Source organism: Coffea arabica, chromosome 6e (assembly GCF_036785885.1).
Source record: "Coffea arabica cultivar ET-39 chromosome 6e, Coffea Arabica ET-39 HiFi, whole genome shotgun sequence".
In the NCBI taxonomy this organism is placed as follows: domain Eukaryota; kingdom Viridiplantae; phylum Streptophyta; class Magnoliopsida; order Gentianales; family Rubiaceae; genus Coffea; species Coffea arabica.
In genome coordinates, this window is record NC_092321.1 from 10,120,131 (window position 1) to 10,140,844 (window position 20,714).

Sequence of the window (20,714 nt, forward strand, 5' to 3'; positions counted from 1 at the left end):
TTCGATATAATATTTAATTAATATATTATAAATAATTAAATTACCTTTTTAGGTTGATTATTTGCAATATTTACAACCCTAACCGTTTGTCGAGTTCGAGTACTTGAGCTCAATATCGAGCTCGCCAATTTCTCGAGGTCGATCCAATTGAGTTCGAGCCTTCCCAATATTACGTCGACTGACTATTAATTTTTCTTTTTCTTTCCTGCAACGTATTATATTCTTTCTTTCCCTATGAATTATAAGGCCAAAATTGGACGCTAGTTTCAAATGTTATTTGGTTTTAGTTTTTATTTATTTATTTATTTATCGAGTCATCTCGTTCCCATTTAGTGTTATTCCATAAGGAAGTGAAGTTACTCGATTAGCAACTCCTGTACGAAGTTTAGAACTCATCGGGCTTTATTTTGCACGTAATCAAGAAATAGATTTTCAAAAAGTCTTGCACCCCTTTTAGTTTTATGTAGAGTACATAATTGTCTCTTAATAGCAATTCTTTCCAGAACAAATGAAAAACAATTAATGACCATCATTTCGGACCAAGATGCCCAATCATTTTCAGCTGCATATTTACATACATAGGCTTCTTCTAGTTCGAGGTAGTTGCGAGGGGTGTCGGAATGCGTTATCAATTACGTTATCAGTAGTGTCTGTAAACTGACTACTCTTTGAATTCTGTCAAAGAGTCATTGGTCACTACCACATTCCTGTTCGTTGAATCATCTTCTTTAGTCGCATTCTGCATCTCCCGAGTTTCCATCCAACACTACTACTGTTTCTTGAGGAGTTCTATTCACATAAACGCTGTCTAAATCACGTATTTTGTTCAATCAAAACTCTGAATTACATGCAGCAGATGCTGGCTGACCTTTCTCCTAATTAAAACGGAAAAATAACAAGAACAAAAAGCTTTGGCCATTTGGATATCAATAATTTTAGACCTACAAATTTGAGAAACTCCAATTGGTTGTTGTTCTCAATCGTGGTAATACAATGACAAGCACCCCCCAAAAAAAAAAAAAACTAAAAACTTTTTTCTACCCTACGAGACTCGGTATTTTTTTCCCCAAAAAATGCGGAGTTTTTTAGGTTAGAAAAAGTTATTTAATATGTTTTTTCACTTTATTGCTATTGGGTAATAGAATCTGGTTGGCTCAACCTCTGAAATCTCGTTCTCGCCCTTGTTATGAGTCTCTCCAAATTAGGTAAAGTTTTAATTTCTGGTTCTACCCGAGCATGTTTGGATAGTTATTATTTGGGATAGGTTTGTGAAAAAAAAAAATACTGTAACACTTTTTTTTATGTGATATGATATAAGTGAAACAAAATATAATTGAAAAATGTGTTGATAATATAAATAAATAAACTTGTACGAATAACTCACTATTCAGTTGGTTTCTATTTCTATTGTAACATTAGAAGTCCGATACCAAAAATTTGATTCGAGTCTGTTTTAGATTTTCATTTTGAACGATTTTTCACCCCTTTTTTTTTCTTGTTTCTCTTTATTTTATTACAACTCCATGGATGCTAAGGCAAAAATTGGACACTACTTTCAAATATTATTGGTTTAATGTTTTTCATTGACTCAAATATTCTAACCACCGTCACAGTCGAGTTGGCTTTCTCTCCTTCCACCTATTGGTTTCGCTAATGGTAAGCCGCTTCCAATAGAAGGGCAAAAAATTGACAGGTGTGCAACATGCGAGGGGCAACCATTCTGAAATAGACGTTACAGGCCCTGAACTTTTTTGTGCTTTTTCTCTTCAATGGGCTTTGATGCTTACATGTTCTTTTGTTTATCGTGGTATGTGATGCATTCCAGTGAAAAGTTGAGGGGGCCTCTTCAATAAGCCCAAAGTTCAGGAGTTGCGCTTGTGCAGACTATAATGACTGCGTCCGCTTGCAAACCCACCCCTCGTAAGGCCCAATGACCTTCAGTCAGTTGTCAGTCGCCCAATGATTCTCGCATTTCTATTTATTGACTGAATTATTGAATTTGTATGTTAATAACTACTTATCATATGTATTATGACTTACTAAAATAATATATTATACTAATCTGTTAATGAATAACTTATTCTTATGCTGCTATGGGATTAAATTTATTAAAGATGGTTTTTATGCATACTAATATTTGAATTTGGATTGCAATTTTTTTCTAAAATATTTTATATTTTTCAATCACCTTTTTTATTTTATGTACATTAAATTGTTATATTACAATTTTTAACTAAAAATTTTGAAAAATAGCAATCCAAACGAATATTAAAATCTTCATTTTTGGGATGCTGCTGATGAGGTGATGTACCTAATCGATATTTGGGTGTCTTTTAACAGCATATGTTTGCAATCTCTCTTAGGTAAGGAGCGTATATCATGTTGATTACACATTAAAATGTCCTTCACTGGGGATATGAGATTTGTAGAAATCCTTCAAAAAAAAAAAGAAAAAGAAAAAAGACAAATAAATACTTTTACATAATCCCGCCTATGGACAAGAAAACAAGTAAACAACGCTCCATCCAATGCTTCAAAAAGAAAAAAAAAGAAAAAGAAAAAGAAAAAAAGAGGGCTCCATCCAACAAGTTCTAGAACACTCTTTTATCTTCCATCCAAAACCCCGTAAAAAACACTCCGCTACTTAAGAAGGTTCTAGGGTTTTGTTATCCATCTCCTTGCTCTACTGCTTATACCATTTTCCTTTTCAAACGCCTAAGTTTCTTCGGTTGCATCAAACCCTCCTCCAACGTGTAAGCAGGTTCAATCTCCTCTGTACTAGCTAATCGAAATTTAACCAATCTTCGAGTTTTCACCAATTTTACCAATCTTCAATTTCAATTATGATGTAAAGTTCTATATTTTTCCCTCTCAGTTAAGGGTTTGAAGTCTATGGGTTTGCTTTGATATTTGAATGCAGAGAAATGGCAACAGCTCAGTTGACAGCATCAACAATCTCAGCAAAGGGGTTTGTATCCTTTGAGGGCTTAAGGGCTTCTTCTAGCACAGTCAAAGCCTCTACTTTTGCACCTCTGAGGCAAAATGGCCTTTCTACGAGGTCTTTCCGTGGCCTTGTTGTTAAAGCTGCCACTGTTGTTGCCCCTAAGGTATCTTATTTTAGCTGAAATTTATGTAGCAGTCATTTTTCTGATTTTTTTTCTTTTGGATTAATTGAGTCGTGCTTAGTGTTGTGTTTTCTTGCTTTTATTTTTAGGTGTTAGGCCTCTTGAAATCTAGTTGACTTATGCACTGTAGAAGATCGAAAGAAGAAATTCTTTATTAGATGCTTTAGTGAAGGTCAAACTGATTGCTACACACAAGGGTATGTGGTTGAAGTAGGGTTAAAAGTATTGGGCTCTTTGCTAGTTCACAATTGTCGAAGGGAACACCCAAATGTTCCAGTGCTACGCATTGTCATAATCTGCTATGTGCTTAACAATGTGTAAATGCGGTATAATGATGGAGAGAGGCCTTTGTCTCTTGTTTGTGTCTTTGAGTTTTATATGCTGTTCAGGTATTTATTTAAATTCAAATTGAAAATGCCTGAATGCATCTGCTTGAAATTGGAAGGAATTAAAGAATTTGTCAATAGGATAATAGTACACAATATCCCGTACATAGGTAAAGAAGTTTCATGACATATTACAGGGTTTTGGTGGTAAGCTACATCTGCTGCTAAGTTTGATAATTTGGGTGATTTGCTTTTGCGAGTATTCTGTAGTGTTACTTGATACCTGTTCCGGATCTTTTGCTGTGTTGTAGTACACCTCACTGAAGCCCTTGGGTGATAGAGTCTTGGTGAAGATTAAGGTTCCAGAAGAGAAGTCTGTAGGTGGTATCCTATTGCCAACAAGTGCACAGACGAAACCTCAAGGAGGTGAGGTTGTAGCTGTTGGAGAGGGTCGCATAATTGGCAAGAGCAAGGTGGACATCAGTGTCAAGGTAAATTGCTAAACACTTTTGAATTAATTTTTGTGTGTGTTTCTTGGGGCTTGAAAGCTGATTCTTCTTTTAACATGTAGACTGGGACCCAAATTGTCTACTCCAAGTATGCTGGGACAGAGGTCGAGTTTAATGGATCAAATCATCTTATATTGAAGGAAGATGACATTGTTGGTATTCTTGATACAGATGACGTCAAGGACATAAAGCCTCTGAATGACAGAGTGCTGATAAAGGTTCATGTCGACTTTCATATAGTTGTTTTCACCTTTAATTAGTTTTTCTTTGCTGCTTTGCTGGGCTATGTAATCCATGAGAAAATATGCAATTGTAAGAACTGGACCTCTGTTTTAACTTGTTATCAAAATAATCAAGGCCTGATAACTTAAAAGAAATTTGCGTAATAGAGACGTACCTAGGAAAGCTTAAGACCAGCAACTGTAGCATCTTTTCGGGTTTAGTGTTGGAATGAGCGTATTCATCCATTTTGTGAAGTATCATTTACCACTTTTACTCCAGGGTGTTTTAATGAGTTGTAAAATCAACTGCTGCCATGATCTGCAATTTTTTTTAGGCATTAGGTTCACCTCTTGATGGACTGGCATGGCTCATGCTTTGTTCTGTCTTATTGTAAATCAGGTAGCTGAGGCTGAAGAGAAAACAGCCGGAGGCTTGTTGCTGACAGAGGCAACCAAGGAGAGGCCTTCCATTGGCACAGTAAGAACTACCTAACGAGCTAATTAGTTTGCTAGTCCTTGTGAAATTTGTTCTCCTCATTTAGCAGAGAACAAATTTCCTCCTTTCTTCCCAGTCTGTGCCCTCTTTTCCTGTTTCTGTATAGGGTCCTCCCATGTTCCTCGTTCCTTTTTTTTCTTTTTTCTTTTAAGTTTTATCCGTTTTTCTTGCTTCTCCATTTTCTATTCACTCTCTGGTAGTGAGCTAATATTTTTGTTATTTCCGCCATCCTTTTGATGACAGGTAATAGCTGTCGGGCCTGGTCCTCTTGATGAAGAAGGGAACAGGAAGGCATTGTCAGTATCCCCCGGAAATACAGTGTTGTACTCCAAATATGCTGGTAATGATTTCAAGGGCAGTGATGATTCAGGCTATATTGCATTGAGGGCATCGGATGTGATGGCTGTCCTCTCCTAGATTGCCTAATTGAATATGTATGCATTTTTGGTTTCATCCGGAAAATTTGAGCAATTTTAAATGTGAGGACATGGATGTAATCACATCAACAAAAAATATTTTTTTTTTAGCAAGCTAGTGATTGTGTTATCTGTGTCTATTCTCTCCTTGTAGTTGGTTGAGTTGCTCTTTTTCATCATTGGGGTTCTGCAATCACTTTTTGGCAAATTGAGATTTCTGATATGTTGAGTTAGAGAAGTCTCAACTTAAATGATTATCCTTGATTGATTTGCTACAGTTAATAGAATGTTGTTCAATAAGTGAAAATTGCTTTTTCTAGAATCCGCATGGGGAACTGCGTTTTTGGTTGGTATGTGCATCTTCTCTGTGACGGTAAGATAGTGCTGCTCAGTTCTAAGGAAAGCGAGATCAGGCGGGGTGAGGCATTTACCTCCCGAATTGTATCTACATTGCCCGAATAGGTGATAATCAAATGAAGTTTGAGCTTTTAATTTTTATTTTTGTTGAATGCATGTAGGCTTTAAGCACTTCATATTAAGTGCTTTTCCGCTCGAAGTAACAATTTGCACTACCAATCATCACATTTCCTTCTTGAACTAGTACGAGTAATGTTTGCGCTATAGTCAAATGATTGGCTCCATGGCCGCCCAATTCTGACAACGGCGTGCTTGCATGCTTACCGTAGAGTGCAGCATCAAACGCTTGACTTTTTCGAGTATGTAGCATGTTTTTGAGAGGTATGTACGTCGGGGACTAGGTTAAATCGATAGTTAATTAAAGCAGACAAATTTGAGAAATGGTCACGCAAACAATTGGAAGAATTTCATACCTCGTAACAACTCATGCAATAGTGGAATAGTGCAGGTATAAGAGACTGTTCCACCGGAGTAGAAGTCTTGAAGACAAAACAGGTCTGCACTGAAGGATGTTCTCAAAGAAAGGATTTACTTGGTGTTCGAAAGTCCGTGAATTAAGCTATGCAGCCTTATCTTGGAAAGTCCTCGTAACATCCAAGAATGTAATATGGGGCGGCTATATCAAGCTAAATATTATCAACAGCTTGACGCCTTAGTAACCTACTTAAAATGATTACAGAAAATGAGATTTACATCATCTGATCTTTTCTAGAGTAAGCCTTTACAATTCGCTGTATAAATTGCAGGAGGGTACAGACTTGAACCAACTGGCACGGGAGAGTAATTTCAACTCTTAGAAGCTGCAGGCAGCAAGCACACCAACATGAGTTTACTCTCAGCCGTGTCTAAGGCAAATTCAAGTTACGAAGCGCCAGGGGCTAACACACAGATATAGTTGTCACTTGCTACTCTATTTGTAAGCCTTCTTCAACATTAGTGGTTAAAATGAGTTGGGCTTGATCCAAGTTGCTAAAGGCCGAGGAGCCTTGGGAGCTGAAGGTCTACATTCATTTGGGATTACAGAATGCTCTCATCGATTAAATGAGGCGGCTGAGTTGTCATCATAGTGTCCTCTCCATGCATTACCGCTATCAGTCCCACTGCAAGCTTGGTTCGGCACAGGTAGATTGCCTAGATCTCCATCCAAACTCATTTGCTGTACTTCTGCAGAGGAAAGAATCTTTATGCTCTGGACACAGCTCACAAATTCCCTGTGAAGAATGTTAGCACCATTTGTTAGCACATTATACTAATTTAACTTGGACTTAATTGGCAAGCTGCCAGAACTTACTCCCATGGGTCATCACCAACGAGCAGTATATCATTTTCATGATCTACATAGACAAGCTTCCACTCCATCCTTTGTGTATCTTCTAGCTGTCCCTCAATTCCAAACATCCGTGCTAGGTCATGCCTAAGCTCATCATAGCCCTTGTAGCGTGTGACATCAATAGTTCTTCCCACAGAGCCACGTTTTTGAACCTTTTCCATTTTTCAACCAGTATTAGATGGTACTGTTATTTCTGAAATAATAAGTTAAACAATAGGGGCAGAAGTTGCATATCCTAAACTGAACCACTTTGTTGCATCTCTGTGAGCAAGTCTAACAGAAGAAACAGAGCTAATCACTACAATAGTGGATCTAGTTTATTGTGATGCACCATGATAGCAGGTTTCTGCAAAATGTTTGCAGAGGAGGCCTTGGTTAGTGGCTGAGGTTGAAACCTCAGGAGTTAAAGGTTTTGGGTTCAAGTTCCCACCCCTCCCCTGCTTAAAAAAAAAAAAAATAATAATAATAATAATAATAAATTCTTCTGCAGAATGTAGGAGCAGAAAATTTTGATATGCCTGCAAGAACTCAGTTACCTTTGTGTACGTTCGCATGCGCTGAGTTTGGTTGGGCCACAGGCCACTATTCAGGACACCAGCTTCAGTAATGGGTACATCATTTGAACAGCCTGGTTTAAAAGACATGTTTGGAACTCCAAAACCAGCAGCAGATAACTCTGTCTCAATATCCCTCGAGCTGCCACCATAATTAGAAAGCACATTCTGGATGTCCTTTCCTGAGTCATAACCCCTTGATAACAAAGCGTCAGGCGCCAATGAGTCAACAGTGGAAGTGAAAGGCAGAGTGCTCCTAGAATGCGATTGGACATCACTGTCCAAACATAAGCCAGGCAGTGGAAAATTCTGTTGGATGCCACCAGTATCCAAGCAATATGATGTAGCAGATGAGGCTGCATCCAAGTGTTCTGTATTGCTTCTGAATTTAGGTTGCTCTGCTCCCTTTGAGCCGGATAATTCATGCTTTACTCGGACATCAGACCTGCTCTGAAGCTCATGAACCAGGATAGGGGAAGGATCAATGACTGATTCTCCTGCCTGAGTGATTGGCCCTTGTTGGTTCCTATTCAGGAACTTTGATGAGGACACATGGCAATTATTTGTTGAAGGTGATGTTGAACATGATGGAGCATCTCCATCTGTTGGTCCAGAATAGGCTTTGACAAAAATACGTGATTTGTTCTGACCTTGGAGTTGGTTAACAGGATGTTGTGGTGACTGCAGAAGCGTAGATGTTGAAAAGCTGTTGCCACTGGGTTGCTGTTGAGCAACTGGTGCTTGCTGGAACGGCCGGTTTTGTTGAAGAGGCTGCTGTTGTTGGGGCAACTGAGGCTCCAAATGATTGCTTAACGGGGACAACAACTGTTGCTGTTGCTGTTGCTGTTGCTGCTGCAATTTTTGGAGTAGCTGGAGTTGCAGGTTCTGCTCTGAAAGATTCTGTTGTGATGTCTGTTGTACTTGCTGTCTTTGGATTAAATTTTGCTGCAGTGTCTGTAGTGGAGCTTGAAGCATAGGTGTCTGCTGTTGCTGGGTCTTCTGCAATAGGTTATTCTGGTGTTCCAGTTGCTGATACTGCACGTCTTGGGGTAAGGATGTTAAAGAACTTTTGTTAGATGAGGCAGGTTGCTGTGGTTGTGTATTTCCTGTCAGTAAGTGTTGCTGTTGAAGCTGGGAGTATAATGCAGGCTGCTGCAAATTCTGATTTGAAATCTGGCTGGTTGCTACAGAGGAACCATTATTAACAGAAGCCAACGGCATCATATTTTGTTGTTGCTGCAGCTGCTGCGGCTGCTGCAAATGTGGAGGACACTGTTGCTGATGCTGTGGTAGTTGGGGTTGCTGCCGAAGCTGGATTGAATGCTGTTGTGGGTGTTGTTGCGGCTGGGAATTCACAGAAGAATGCAACAACTGCTGCAGCTGTTGTGGTTGGGTCCCCACCAAAGATGTCTGCTGGAGTTGATTAGTTTGCTGATTGAATTGATTTGTCTTCCCAAATTGGAGATTTGTTGCAGCAAGTGCAGGGGATTGAAAATTCAACAGCTTCGAGTGATCTTCTGTGCTCAAATTACCATTTAAGGCGCTTGGAAAAATTCCTGAATGAGCAGCAGATAATTGGTTATTCTGTTGCATGTTCATCCACTGGACCAAACTCAAGCCAGGTAATACAGAGCTAGTGGCATCTTTGAGGCCAAGATCATCTCCAAGCCAGGGCATGCCTCTCTTAAACACACTTTCCATGTCAGATTCATCATCTGCAAAAGCGGCACATTATGGAAGTAGTGAGTGATAAGATCTACCAAATGCAAGTACAATGCTCCTCCTTGACAATCAATTCTCCAGCATCGATCACTGCACTTTGCAGACGTTTAAACAGACTCAGAGCAGAGAATCTGCTGGTTTGAAGAGGTGACAAGCTTTTCAACAAGATACAGAGTATGGATAGATGTAACTTGCAGCAGGGAGTATTACATGATCCAAAAAATGTGCTTTGAATAACAGAATGTCGGATCTGATTTCAATTTCTGGTCATCCAATGATTGTGAATTTTCTACTTTCTATAACAAGTATCCTCTTTCAAGTTGATGAATATGTTAACTTAGGGACAGACGGTTATGGGGAAAGTATATAAAGTCTAAATATTGGAAACTCAACAGGATAAGGGAAATGTGCTACATATGAACTTTTCTTACCTGGAAAGCCTGGATGTTTCGGAAACTTGGGTCTGAAAAATGGGGGTGGACATATATAGAAAGGAGTCACAACAGGTTCAATTTCCCAAATTGAAACTCGACTGGGACGTTCCCCAGCTGTAGACTCATCCCATCCAACCTACCAAATACAAGGTCATTAATTCATTATCCATAAATCTTAGTGCCGATAAGGATAATAAGTCCATATATATCATTTATTAACCTTATCTAGAAACATGTGTCTGTACATCGGTGCTTTCATCCTAGAATGTTCAATTTGGTAATTGGAAATTCAGTAGACTGAGCATACAGGCAAGAAAGTGAAAATCAACAGCCTTATTTCTTCACAACCGAGTAGTGTTGGGTTATTACATCTAACTTGTGATATGAAAGTATCAGAAAAACAAGTGGACCAAGTTAGAGAAGTCCGAACTTGACAGTTACATTATTTATTCATCTAGGCATTGTTGTTCAGGTTGAACTTTAAAAATTATATTCAGTGAAGAGACAACAGTAAGACACAAGAACAATAAATCATGATCTTCATCAAAGCCAGCTCTTGAGAAAAGTCCCACAAGATCAGATTAGAATTGCAAGCAACACGATACATCAAGAGGCTTGAATCAGCATGCAAACATAATTTTCACTTTCTGACAAAAATTCAATTGGAGACATGCAATTCAACAATTACATGGAGATTCAGAGATACTAAAAACATCAATACTGGTAGTGTGAATAACCACTTCATGTACGAAAGTTCTAGATGCATGGATCTGGGTTTAATTGCAAATTCAGTACTTTTAATGCATTTACTGACTTCCTTTCTTGGGAGCTATGATGCATCACCACGGTATGTACTGCTACTCATCTAACCTATGTTTCATGGACTCAGCAACCAAAGCCAACATACCTGAAGATTTCTCCACTGTGAACTTTTCCAGCGGACTGGATCCAAGTCAGCAATACCAGTAATTGTACCCATGTACCTACGCACTCCAGACTCTTCAGTCTCAAACATCATTCTAAATCTCATTCCCAAGGAAACTTGTGTATACATGGCTTTGTTATATTTGGCAAAAGGTATTACAAATTCAGAAGGACTAGCCCTGTTAAAATCAAAAAAATCACGTCAGCGGTAATCTCCACAAGTTTGATATAAGCCAATGGCATTCAAATTGGAGCAACAAGGCATCACTTTACTACCTTGGATTGTAAAAAATAGTAAAGGGGCTGCTATTGGCAGCAGCATGAGCTGCAGCAGCCAAAATTCCAATGTGCATGCTATCGCTAGATATAACTGATGATGAGAGTGCAGGCAGCTGTCTATTAGCACGCTTTATACCCAATAAAAGCTGCGACTTTTCATCTCTACATGAAACTTTCTCACTTTAGCGATGAGAATACTGTTGAAACCAGAAAGTTTTAGCAATCTCTTCATACCTTATGACTAGGACCGAATCACCAGCCACCAGTCTTTTAGAGCTGACAAAGACACTCCACCCTGTTGTCAATAAGTGTCTTTTTGGTTGACCTAGGGTTATGACATAGCAGTTTTAGTAAGTTTTTCGCTATCGACCAATATTGGCAGTCAAGAAACAGCTAAAGATTATCAGCTTCATTAAAGCTAAAATATGAACCAAACTATATAGCATGAATAAATCTAACGTCTACAGGACCACACCAGTCTACAAGTACTGCTTCACAGAAACTTATGAAGCATCAAAACCATACGAAAGTGAAATAGTTTGGTTGGACAAAAAGCTATGGGAAAATAAGAACCTCGATATATGTGTCTGAATGTCCATGTTTGGTCATGCAAATCCCTAGCCACTAGCTCCTGAGCAGGTGGTTGCATTGAAAAGTCCTAAAAAAGACCATCAGCATTAGCCGAATAACAAGACCACAAGCAATACATGTACTAAGTTTAACACAATAATGGAGATTTGCAGTTACTGCACATACTAAAGGTGGAAAAATCTTTTCAGCAGCTCGACGTGGTACAGAGAATCCACCATGTGTGCTTGTGTCACTGGCTGTAAGAGTTTTGCAGAAAAATTCAGCAGGTTGTCTGCTTTGCTTGAGGCCCATATCTGATAGGAGTAACGCTTCCTGGTCATACTGTCAGCCAAACAAGGAAAAGTTTCCAATGCTTCTTTAGAGTGTTTATTCTGCTTAAGTTATGCTCCAAAGCAAGAAAAGCCAGATTTTAGACTACAATATCTTTATTGAATCTGACATAACATAGCTGACCTACTTTATTTACAGGTTGAAGAGTCATCTGTGCATAGACCTCGTCAGTTTCAGGATCAGCCTAGAAATAAAGCAACACGTTAAGGCATAAGACAATCATGAACAACCTGGAAGAAATGGTAATCTAACATCAATATGCACTTTCCATTTACAAGTCTTAAAATTTAGGTATGGGCCTATCACCAAACAGGTGAATATGTCAATCAAAACACTCTGTGACAATTTCATGTCCTATTCACTGAATGGCAAGGAGTTCTCATACATGTAGAGTTACATTATGCAGCAAGCAAATTAACTTCGATGGCAGGTTAGGATAACTGGGGATGCTGTCAGTCTCCTTTTGCATAGATGCTGCAACCTGGAGAACATACATATAAAGAAATCTCTGATTAGAGACAGATGTCTTGCAGCATTTCAGAATAAACATAAAGATAACATACTTGTTCACTGTGACCCTGAGGAAAGTAGACCACCAGACTTCCAACAGGAGGCAAAGAAACCAGTGGACCAGCACAAGCGTGCCATAACTCAGAATTTATTGCCTTTCGTTCTCCTGTTGAAGACCAAACAGCAATATCAGAAGACTAACTACAAGATCCAGTGAGTTTTAATTTGTCTAATGTCCTAAAAATTTATAACATGGAGAACATGATAACTACATTAATGTAATGAGATTTCCAGAAAATTCTAACAATTCATGTTGCTGAACTTGCTATGCCAACATCATATATGCAGAGGAGTATATAAATGCATTTCATGCCTAAAAACTAAAGCCGTCAAGATCAACTTCTTTTCCATAATGAATCTAGATCACCAATAAAAAGTGGCTCTTCTAGCCGACATTGAGAAAGAGCTAAGGAGGATATAATCACACATCCACACAAGATAATGAATGTCACAAAATGACAAGAAGATCATTATAAGATGCATTTTTCAATAAGAAAGACTGTTGCACCACAACTTTACTACTGAGAACAGTATATGCTGACATTTGATACAGCAGAAGCTACTAAGTTTGAGTTTGAAGGTCAAAAGGCTTATAGGTTATAGCTTGAATGGTATTTCATGCAAGATGAACCTGTAAATTTAACTGAAAATTCTTAAATAAAATATTTGCTATCCTAGAGCATTACTCCCTCTCTCTCTCTCTCTCTCTGTGCTAGACAAAAACATTTGAGCTTCTAGAACCTCTCTATCAGCTCCTCCTAATTTTCTCTCTCAAAAGAGTATGTCATTGACATTAGATGCACTACTGCTAGATTTCAGTTTTAAGTGTCAAAAACCCTATAACGTAGATATCAAGCTGACAATTAGCTATCCGCCCAACTGGTAGAAACTATTACAGCTACTCTAGGAAAATCAACGTTAAGAATCATAGCCATTCCACAGTACAGATATAAGAGGGACTAAAATAACATACATACATACATACATGCATACATATATACATATATATATATATATAAGTTTCTTCAAATCAATTATTCCTCCAGAGCAAGAAATTATAATACTACAAGAAGCTAAAAAGAAACAGGCTTATTTAGCATGCGTTTGGCTGAAAAAAAAATCCTTAAAATTGTTCAAAAGAATTTAGTTTACATGTTCAAAATTTCAATTGAAGAAACATATCAGTTATAAAGTGAGTCCAGATGTAGCCACCAAAGTAGAATATCTGCCCAACCAAAACAAATGTTAACAGAGGGTAATAAAAGAGTTTCACAAAAAGACATGCAGTCTCAGATCACAATTCATTACACAAACCAGCTCTCTTTTCTTTTTGTTTTTGTTTTTTTGTCTTCGCTAGCCAAGCCTCCGATATATAATTAAACTTAGACCAAAAAAAAATACTATTCCGGTAGACAAGATCAACTCCACAACTGAATAACGTAGTCGAAAACTATGATACATTAGGAAGCTAAAATTTGGTCCAGGGCATAAAGGAAACAATCTCCAGAATTGCAAGAATCAGAAAGTGGTGAAAAAGGGATGACACACACTACGGAAAGGCACGGGAGTTGCTTTTAGGTTTGTAAGAGAACTGAAATAGTAAAAATTAAATCTTTCAAAAATTTTAGAATTCATGAATTAACAGAGGAACAAGAACTTTCCATAAGCCTCTTTCATGAACATCAAAAGAAGGTCAAAAATAAAAATTCAGACAAAACTGAGAAAGAAGAAAAATGATTAAAAGGAACGACTAGCAAAACTGAAGAACTATAGATGCAATTGAGCAAATGAGGCTTACCTTCTCCTGAATTAGCAAGATAACCATTTGTTGGAGCCTTCATTTTTCAGCAAAATGGATTCACAAACACCAATCTACACAATCTAACTAATTAAAATCTTCTAGTAATCAGATACTATTAACTGGAATCAGTCTGCAATGGAAGAAAACGTATTCTCTTAGAATTGACAAAAAAAGACTCTGAAATCCCACAAAAGAAACTGCTTTGCTCTGCAAAAACAGTAATTTGAAACTCTTCAAAGACATTATACAAACTCCCACTTTGCCAAGAATCCAAAAAACTTTTCTTCAAATTCTCAATCTACAAAAACCACTATTCAATCTTTCTTTTTCTTCTTAGTCCTTAAAGTTTCACAAAACTTCCCTTCTCTTTCAAAAAAGAAATAAACCTTCCGCAGCTGAAAGATTTTGTCCCACCATCCAAACACAACTGAAAATGCCAATACAAAGCCGAATTCCGCTAGAACTCGAAAAATCCATCACAGTTCAGCCGCTGAAAGTCCCAACAGCCGGCAAGTTCCGCCGGAGAATGAAAGCAGACCCAAAGTTTCCGAAAGTAGAAAGCTGCCCTGAACCAAACTAAGGATGTCCCATAAACGTAACCAAACAGAATTTGAGCAAGTAAGAGTGGCCCGTGGTGGCGCGGGAATCCAGGATCAGGCAGAGCAGCTTAGATCACGTTGGTAGGAGAGGGAATCTTGAAACTCGCCGGAAATTTTGACGCCAATCAAACCGGACCTGCTTTATAGTTTATACTAGTGCTCCGACAAGCCAGTTTTGTAATAAGAGTAGTAGGAGTGCTGATTGATAACAGCAGTTATGATGTAAGTACTTTTTTACATGGAAATGCTTAATGCTTTTAATGAATAATAATAAACTGTAAGGAGCAGTAATTAACAATGGTAATAATAATAACAATAATTTTGTAGTGCCCAAAAATAAAAGATAATGATAATAATAATTGTGTTGGATGCTGTTTTATGTCGGAGTTATGGTGAGGTTGTGGTAGTTTTGAAAAAAAAAAAAAAATTTAAATTGTAAGGCTGTGATGTAACGTGGGTATAGTAATTTGTAAAGAATAGGCCGACATCATTATTTAGAATATTATTGGTGAGGTTATTTATCAAAGTCTGGTTTAATGAGTTGTGGAATTTTAAGCCGTGTTTTGTTCTGAGATGACATTTGTTGATCACTATTGTTCTTTACCCCCACGCCCGCTCGGGAGGGGGAAGGATGAGTTGGGTGATGAGAAAATGATTCGGAATCTCTTGCTTATATTTTTTTTTCTAAAAAAAAGCACTAATATGGAAGGCTTAGTACTATATAACATTACTAACAACTACTCAAAATTAAAAGAAATTAAACAATCTAAGCCTCCCAAAATTTTTCATATGACCTCTCACTTACATATGCTAATACTAATTTGTTAACATTTCTTAATTTAAACACGTAGAGTAGCTTGAAAGACATGTAGAGAGTAGAGACGAATTACATCATACTAGTAATATGGTACTAACTAAAATCAGTTTGAATTATAATGAAACAACCAGCTGATATTTAATGAAGTTAGAACTTGAACTTTTGAGAATATTTTCACAATCACATCATGAGGGATTTCTGTTTTGATACTCAATTAAGATGTTGGTTTTGAGACACTTGTCTATGAGTTTTCTGTTTTAGCTCTGGAAGGAAGTTTACTAGCTGAAATCGATCCATAAAATGTTAAAGTTTCAACTAATTAATCAAGATTGGATGTGAATTAACAACTTATTATTTTGCAACTGGTCCTAATTTTTCTTTCGAATCATTGGAAAAGAATTATTGCTAATAAAGGGTCAGATTTGCTGGATTAAAAAGCTGCAGAATAATTCTTTATATATATGTTACTCTGCAATGAGGTGCTCCTTGCATTATTGTTCAAAACTTTATTGGGATTATGTAACTTGTTTGGGCCCCCGCGTGAATGGTCCAGCGGCAGCGCCTCTCACCAGTGACCCTTGAGGTCACAAGTTCGAGTCCCGCTACGCTGGATTCCTCCGCGCACTTAACGTGTTCGGGCCGGATTAGGGCGCCGGGTCCGGGCCGCAGGGAATTAGTCGGGCCCCGTAAGAATTGACCCGGACACCCCTGCGTCGACAAAAAAAATATATATATATAACTTGTTTGGCCCGCAAGTATTACAAAAAATTCTCTCAACATATTTTTAGTTACCTCATATACATCACATTTTTCTATAAAAATTCTAAAAACTTAGCATCCAAACGAGGTAAGTTTTCGTGTTGTCTTTTCTATTGGTAGGGGATGAGTTTCTGGGAATTTGTTTCCTATCCATCAAATATTGTTGTAATCAAGGCAAAACCAGCTATGCATGGAGTAAAAATCAAGGGAAATACGAAAGGGTAATTTGAGAACGATAGCTTTTCAAATCCATTGTTCTCAGTGCTTTTAAGTTTCTACTTTTAAAAAAGAAACAAAGTGGAAGGAAAAACAAAGAAGAAACCTATTAGCTTGTACAACTTATCCCTTATTAGCTTTTACCATTCAATGAAAGCCTACAAAATGTTCTTAATGCTACTAATTAACATGAATCATCCTCATCTTATGGTTACATTTATATGTTTTTTTTTTGTTCTTCTAATCCCTTTTCCAAGAATAATTATATATGTACCTAGAAGAACAGAAGGCTTGAACAGTTTACTTTTTTTTTTTAATTTAACTTTTGATGAATTGATTCAACTTTTGCTGGTATTTAATGGCTTTTTGGACAAACAATAATCCCAACCGATACACGCAAAGGATTCCTTTGACGACACTTTGAAAAATACTTGAACATCACAATTAATTGGGAACCGCAGGACTAAATTTAATACAAGCATTATGCTGTCTCCTCTAGTCTTCTTGAAAAACCTTTTTCACTTGGAGAAAGCTTCACGCTTCTACCACATTGCATCTTTCTTTAGTACTGCAACTTTTTACTATTACATCAATCAAAATTATTAATTCCCTCTGCAAAAGATTTTTCCAAGAGTAGAGTAACAATAATAATTACACACCATATATGGTTATTATGATTCTTAAATTGTGAATGCAGCAGTGCTTTGATAACGTATCATAAATTAATTAATGTTTAACTTAATTGAAAAATGTAAAGAAAACGAACTTTATTAGCCACAAAGCCGCAAAAACCGGAGATTTTTCACATGCCTTAAATTATGGAGTTTGGACATTATAATAATAATAATAATAATATTTCAACGCAATTAAAGTACACAAAAAGAAGTTGTTCGAGCATCAACTTAGAAAAGTTAGCAGTACTTTGCATAAAAATAGATAAAAACTTATTTTTTTTTGATGCAGTGTGTTTTGACAATTGATAGGTTTTGGGCTGTATTCGATTGTTAAATAAACAAGAAAAAGTTTCTCTTAAAGTAATGAGAAGGGGAAAAAAAACTTTATTCTTTTCCTCAAAAAAGAAAAAAGAAAAAGAAGAACTTGTGGACCATGTAGCTAAGCAACGTTAGTATGCATGTCAAATTTCGTCATTGTTTGATGGATATAGTTTACCTTGAAATCAGATGATTAAATAAGCTTCGTCAATTAATACACCAGATGATGATCAGAAATTGAATTACTGTAATGGCCCATGTCTGCATCACAAGGAAGCCGTCAATCCTTGAAAGTAAGGGAAAATCCATGATGCATCGTCTAAGATGAAAGAGATCGATGCAGATTAATCCATGATGCACGATTCTTCCTCATCTTTGTTATCTTTATCAAGATTACTCCATGATGCATGTGGTCGAAATGGTACGAGGAGGTGCGTGTAAATAGAGATTTCATCGTGGAAGGTATTGTGCATATATATTATTACGTGATACTATGGTATGATGTGATTTCACATATTTATTAGTCGCAATTTATTACTAAATGATTAAAATTAATCCTCTTCATTTGGTGACTAATAAAATCGAAAACCCGTCTTGTAATTATTTTGTTCCAAAATGTGATTCATAAATTACTTACTACAGTGGAGTACAGTGGCGATAGATCCTGTATCTTCACCACCGCCTAGGAATTTTTCAAACGGCAATTGTGCTCATGCAAACTGCACATTGCAGTCGGCTGCAGTTTCAAGTTTGAAGCCGCAGGACGAAGAAGGAGCTCCCCCACCCCACCAGCAGCAGCAGCAGCAGCAGCAGCAACAGCAGCATGCAGAAGTCCCAAGAATCGATGATCCAAGAAGGGGAGCATGTGAGGGTTTGCAGCTTTTGTCGGGCCAACTACCGCCTTACCTCCGACCAGGATGTAAGGTTCAATTTCTACTCCTTTTTGTCAAATATATTTATTGTTTTTTAATCACTGGTTCGTCCATTTACTCCTCTATCTCACCCCAGTTTCTTTCTTTCTGACCCAAAAACCCAGTACTTTTATTGAAAAGAGAAAAATGGAAATTAAAACCAAAAAAAAAAAAATTCAACCTGACGGACATCGTCAACTGGGCTAGCTCTGGCTGCTTTGGCTGTACGGAATACGGAATTTCTTTAATCACTGCTGACAATGATGACAAGGTGCAGTGTGCTCTAGTTACAGTAGTACTAGTTTGTAGTTTTGGTATTTGCCAATGCATCGGAGTAATATTTTATTATTGTCGTTCTTTCTTTAATTGGCGTAAGTTGCTATGCAGCAGCATGTACTGAGGTTCTTCTGGATGGTGCAGTTTTTTATATGCTTAAAACCTATCAGTAAAACCATGCATGCATGTTGAGAGATTTTCACAGGTTTTTTAGGATCGAATCCAGAGAGAATTGGAGATTCCTTTACCACTTTCCCCTTCCACGATCAGTCCAGGCATGTCGCCTACTTCGGCTCCAGTGGTATCTATCTCCTCTATTGCAAAATCTTCTAGGGTTTAATTTGCTGTATGAAAAGATCAACTCCGGATTCAGGAATCTTTTTGAAAGTCCCTCCCTCCCTCTCTCTCTCTTTTTAAAGAAAGATAAGACATAAGGAAGAATTTTGTATTGACGGTTATCATTAAAATTGCACTATTATTTTTCTGATAGGGTTTTAATGAAAAAAAAAATCCTAAAAAAAAAGGAAGAAGAAAGCTAGCTAGTAGCTAGTAAATCATGAATGTTGTTCAACTACGTAAACTGATGTGATTCATGAAAATTTTTCACTAGCTACTAGCTAATTGTTTAACTAGTTACATTCATAATGAAAAACAAATAAATTAATGACTACGAACGTAGAGAAAAATCACTGGGAGAACAGCTGTTTTATTACGCCCAAACCAGACTCATTTCACTCTGCAGCTTTAACTTCTTTTCCTGTTTCTCAACGCGCGAATGAGGAAGCTCAATCATCCATCGGCAATTTTATTTGGTATATGCAATTTCTGATGGGATTGGCATCGCATATATGATGAAAGGCATGGCATTGGAAGTTTGGGAAACGCGACAGTTGATTACAATTGTATTTAGTCATAAAGCAAAACTTACAGCACTCGTTAAACTGGATAAAGGAGACAAGACATCACTAATGCTTAGTCATACATACATGGGATTATGTCTTCTAGTCCTAAAAGGGGAATATGAAGTTGTTTACGTACAATCACCTACCATAACAAGATTACAAATTAAGTTGCAATTTTGATTTCTCACTTCAAAAAAACACACGATTATATCTTATTGGTCACCATATCTTGCCGTGAGGGCAGAAGATCCTTGCCATAACATTTGTACTAACTTATGGAGAGTCTTTGTCTTTTTTTTTCCCCCCAACTTCTCAGGTACCCTTTGATGATCTCATAAAAATATTTATATATATCATGTATGTTCACTCATTAGGATATTTAAAGGGGTCAACGAAATTGCACTGGATTTGTAATTCGGGAATTTTCAAGGCAGTTTATCTCAAGTAGGAAAAGTATTCCAAAAAGTTATCTTTTTTTATAGCATCTCAAAAGAAAAAGCAAAAGCTGCTTCAGTGCTTCGATCCAAATCAGATAAAAGACGCAGGAATCCAGAATATTGTCTAAATCTTCCAAACAAACAATAATATCACTAGCCTGTTCTGTGAATCCATCAAGAACAAACCCTTGAGTGATGATCTCCATATGTTAGTCAAAATAATCGATTCAAGGGCCTACTTGTCATTGTTATCATCTCAAAAGGTGGTTACAGATTGAACATGAGTGGTAGTAGAACAGAGGAATGACTCCGTCGGCACAAAACATGCTTATTGAATGATACTCAGCAGCTGGTTAGGTTAGCACATGGTCATCGCCATTAAAGTTTAACAACGTTTCATTTAAAGTTTGGTTGGAGAGAAAGAGAGAGAAGGAAGTAAAGCAAAAAGGATGCATGAAATCATTGGGGCATCTTTTCGAATGAAGTGCCTTTATAATTAACAAGCTAATCATAAGATTATTCCTTTGTTCAACTACCTTAAATTTGGACAGCTTTGCTTAAGTTCAATGCACTATGGCAATTTATGTTCGTATATTTGAAGACAACGACGGGACATATACATCCCTCCGAGTAATCCGCTTGCTGTTAAAACATCAGAGGCCCTACATATATATATATATCCGAATTAATTAAATGCGTTCAAGAAAGTTGCTCTGGAGATGATCCAGTTACAGATCACTGTTACTGTATATGTCTGTAA

The 20,714-nt window shown here is 37.3% G+C and overlaps 2 protein-coding genes across 4 annotated transcripts; one reads left to right on the forward strand and one right to left on the reverse strand.

Moving 5' to 3' along the window:
- The first annotated feature begins 2,598 nt into the window (after positions 1 to 2,598).
- Positions 2,599 to 5,233, forward strand: LOC140009479 (20 kDa chaperonin, chloroplastic-like). 2 transcript variants are annotated; one of them, XM_072055160.1, is made up of 6 exons: positions 2,599 to 2,753; positions 2,921 to 3,107; positions 3,763 to 3,942; positions 4,023 to 4,178; positions 4,582 to 4,659; positions 4,921 to 5,233. In XM_072055160.1, exons 2-6 carry the CDS (start codon positions 2,925 to 2,927, stop codon positions 5,092 to 5,094), a joined length of 771 nt encoding a protein of 256 aa, XP_071911261.1. In that variant the 5' UTR covers positions 2,599 to 2,753; positions 2,921 to 2,924; the 3' UTR covers positions 5,095 to 5,233. The 2 variants fall into 2 exon arrangements, with proteins under 2 accessions (XP_071911261.1, XP_071911260.1); XM_072055159.1 differs by having other exon boundaries at positions 2,622 to 2,761.
- A 787-nt stretch (positions 5,234 to 6,020) lies between these two features.
- On the reverse strand, positions 6,021 to 14,872 carry LOC113691402 (auxin response factor 19). Of its 2 annotated transcripts, XM_027209527.2 has the most exons (13): positions 14,043 to 14,872; positions 12,238 to 12,350; positions 12,060 to 12,155; positions 11,802 to 11,858; positions 11,510 to 11,665; positions 11,327 to 11,411; positions 10,988 to 11,078; positions 10,751 to 10,915; positions 10,458 to 10,653; positions 9,548 to 9,686; positions 7,377 to 9,109; positions 6,802 to 6,992; positions 6,021 to 6,721 (listed from the first exon to the last, which is right to left on the reverse strand). In XM_027209527.2, exons 1-13 carry the CDS (start codon positions 14,083 to 14,085, stop codon positions 6,541 to 6,543), a joined length of 3,246 nt encoding a protein of 1,081 aa, XP_027065328.2. In that variant the 5' UTR covers positions 14,086 to 14,872; the 3' UTR covers positions 6,021 to 6,540. The 2 variants fall into 2 exon arrangements, with proteins under 2 accessions (XP_027065328.2, XP_071911259.1); XM_072055158.1 differs by lacking the exon at positions 6,021 to 6,721 and having other exon boundaries at positions 6,978 to 7,277; positions 14,043 to 14,832.
- Between the last annotated feature and the right edge of the window lie 5,842 nt (positions 14,873 to 20,714).

Bases quoted from the DNA above. Each gene is read 5' to 3' on its own strand.
- LOC140009479 (XM_072055160.1), top strand. From the start codon at position 2,925: ATGGCAACAGCTCAGTTGACAGCATCAACAATCTCAGCAAAGGGGTTT. The intron at 4,179-4,581 runs GTTCATGTCGAC...ATTGTAAATCAG, and splicing joins ATGACAGAGTGCTGATAAAG to GTAGCTGAGGCTGAAGAGAA. The intron at 4,660-4,920 runs GTAAGAACTACC...TTTTGATGACAG, and splicing joins AGAGGCCTTCCATTGGCACA to GTAATAGCTGTCGGGCCTGG.
- LOC113691402 (XM_027209527.2), bottom strand. From the start codon at position 14,085: ATGAAGGCTCCAACAAATGGTTATCTTGCTAATTCAGGAGAAG. The intron at 10,916-10,987 runs GTATGAAGAGAT...AGTTTCATGTAG, and splicing joins GATTCGGTCCTAGTCATAAG to AGATGAAAAGTCGCAGCTTT. The intron at 6,722-6,801 runs GTAAGTTCTGGC...CATTCTTCACAG, and splicing joins GTTGGTGATGACCCATGGGA to GGAATTTGTGAGCTGTGTCC.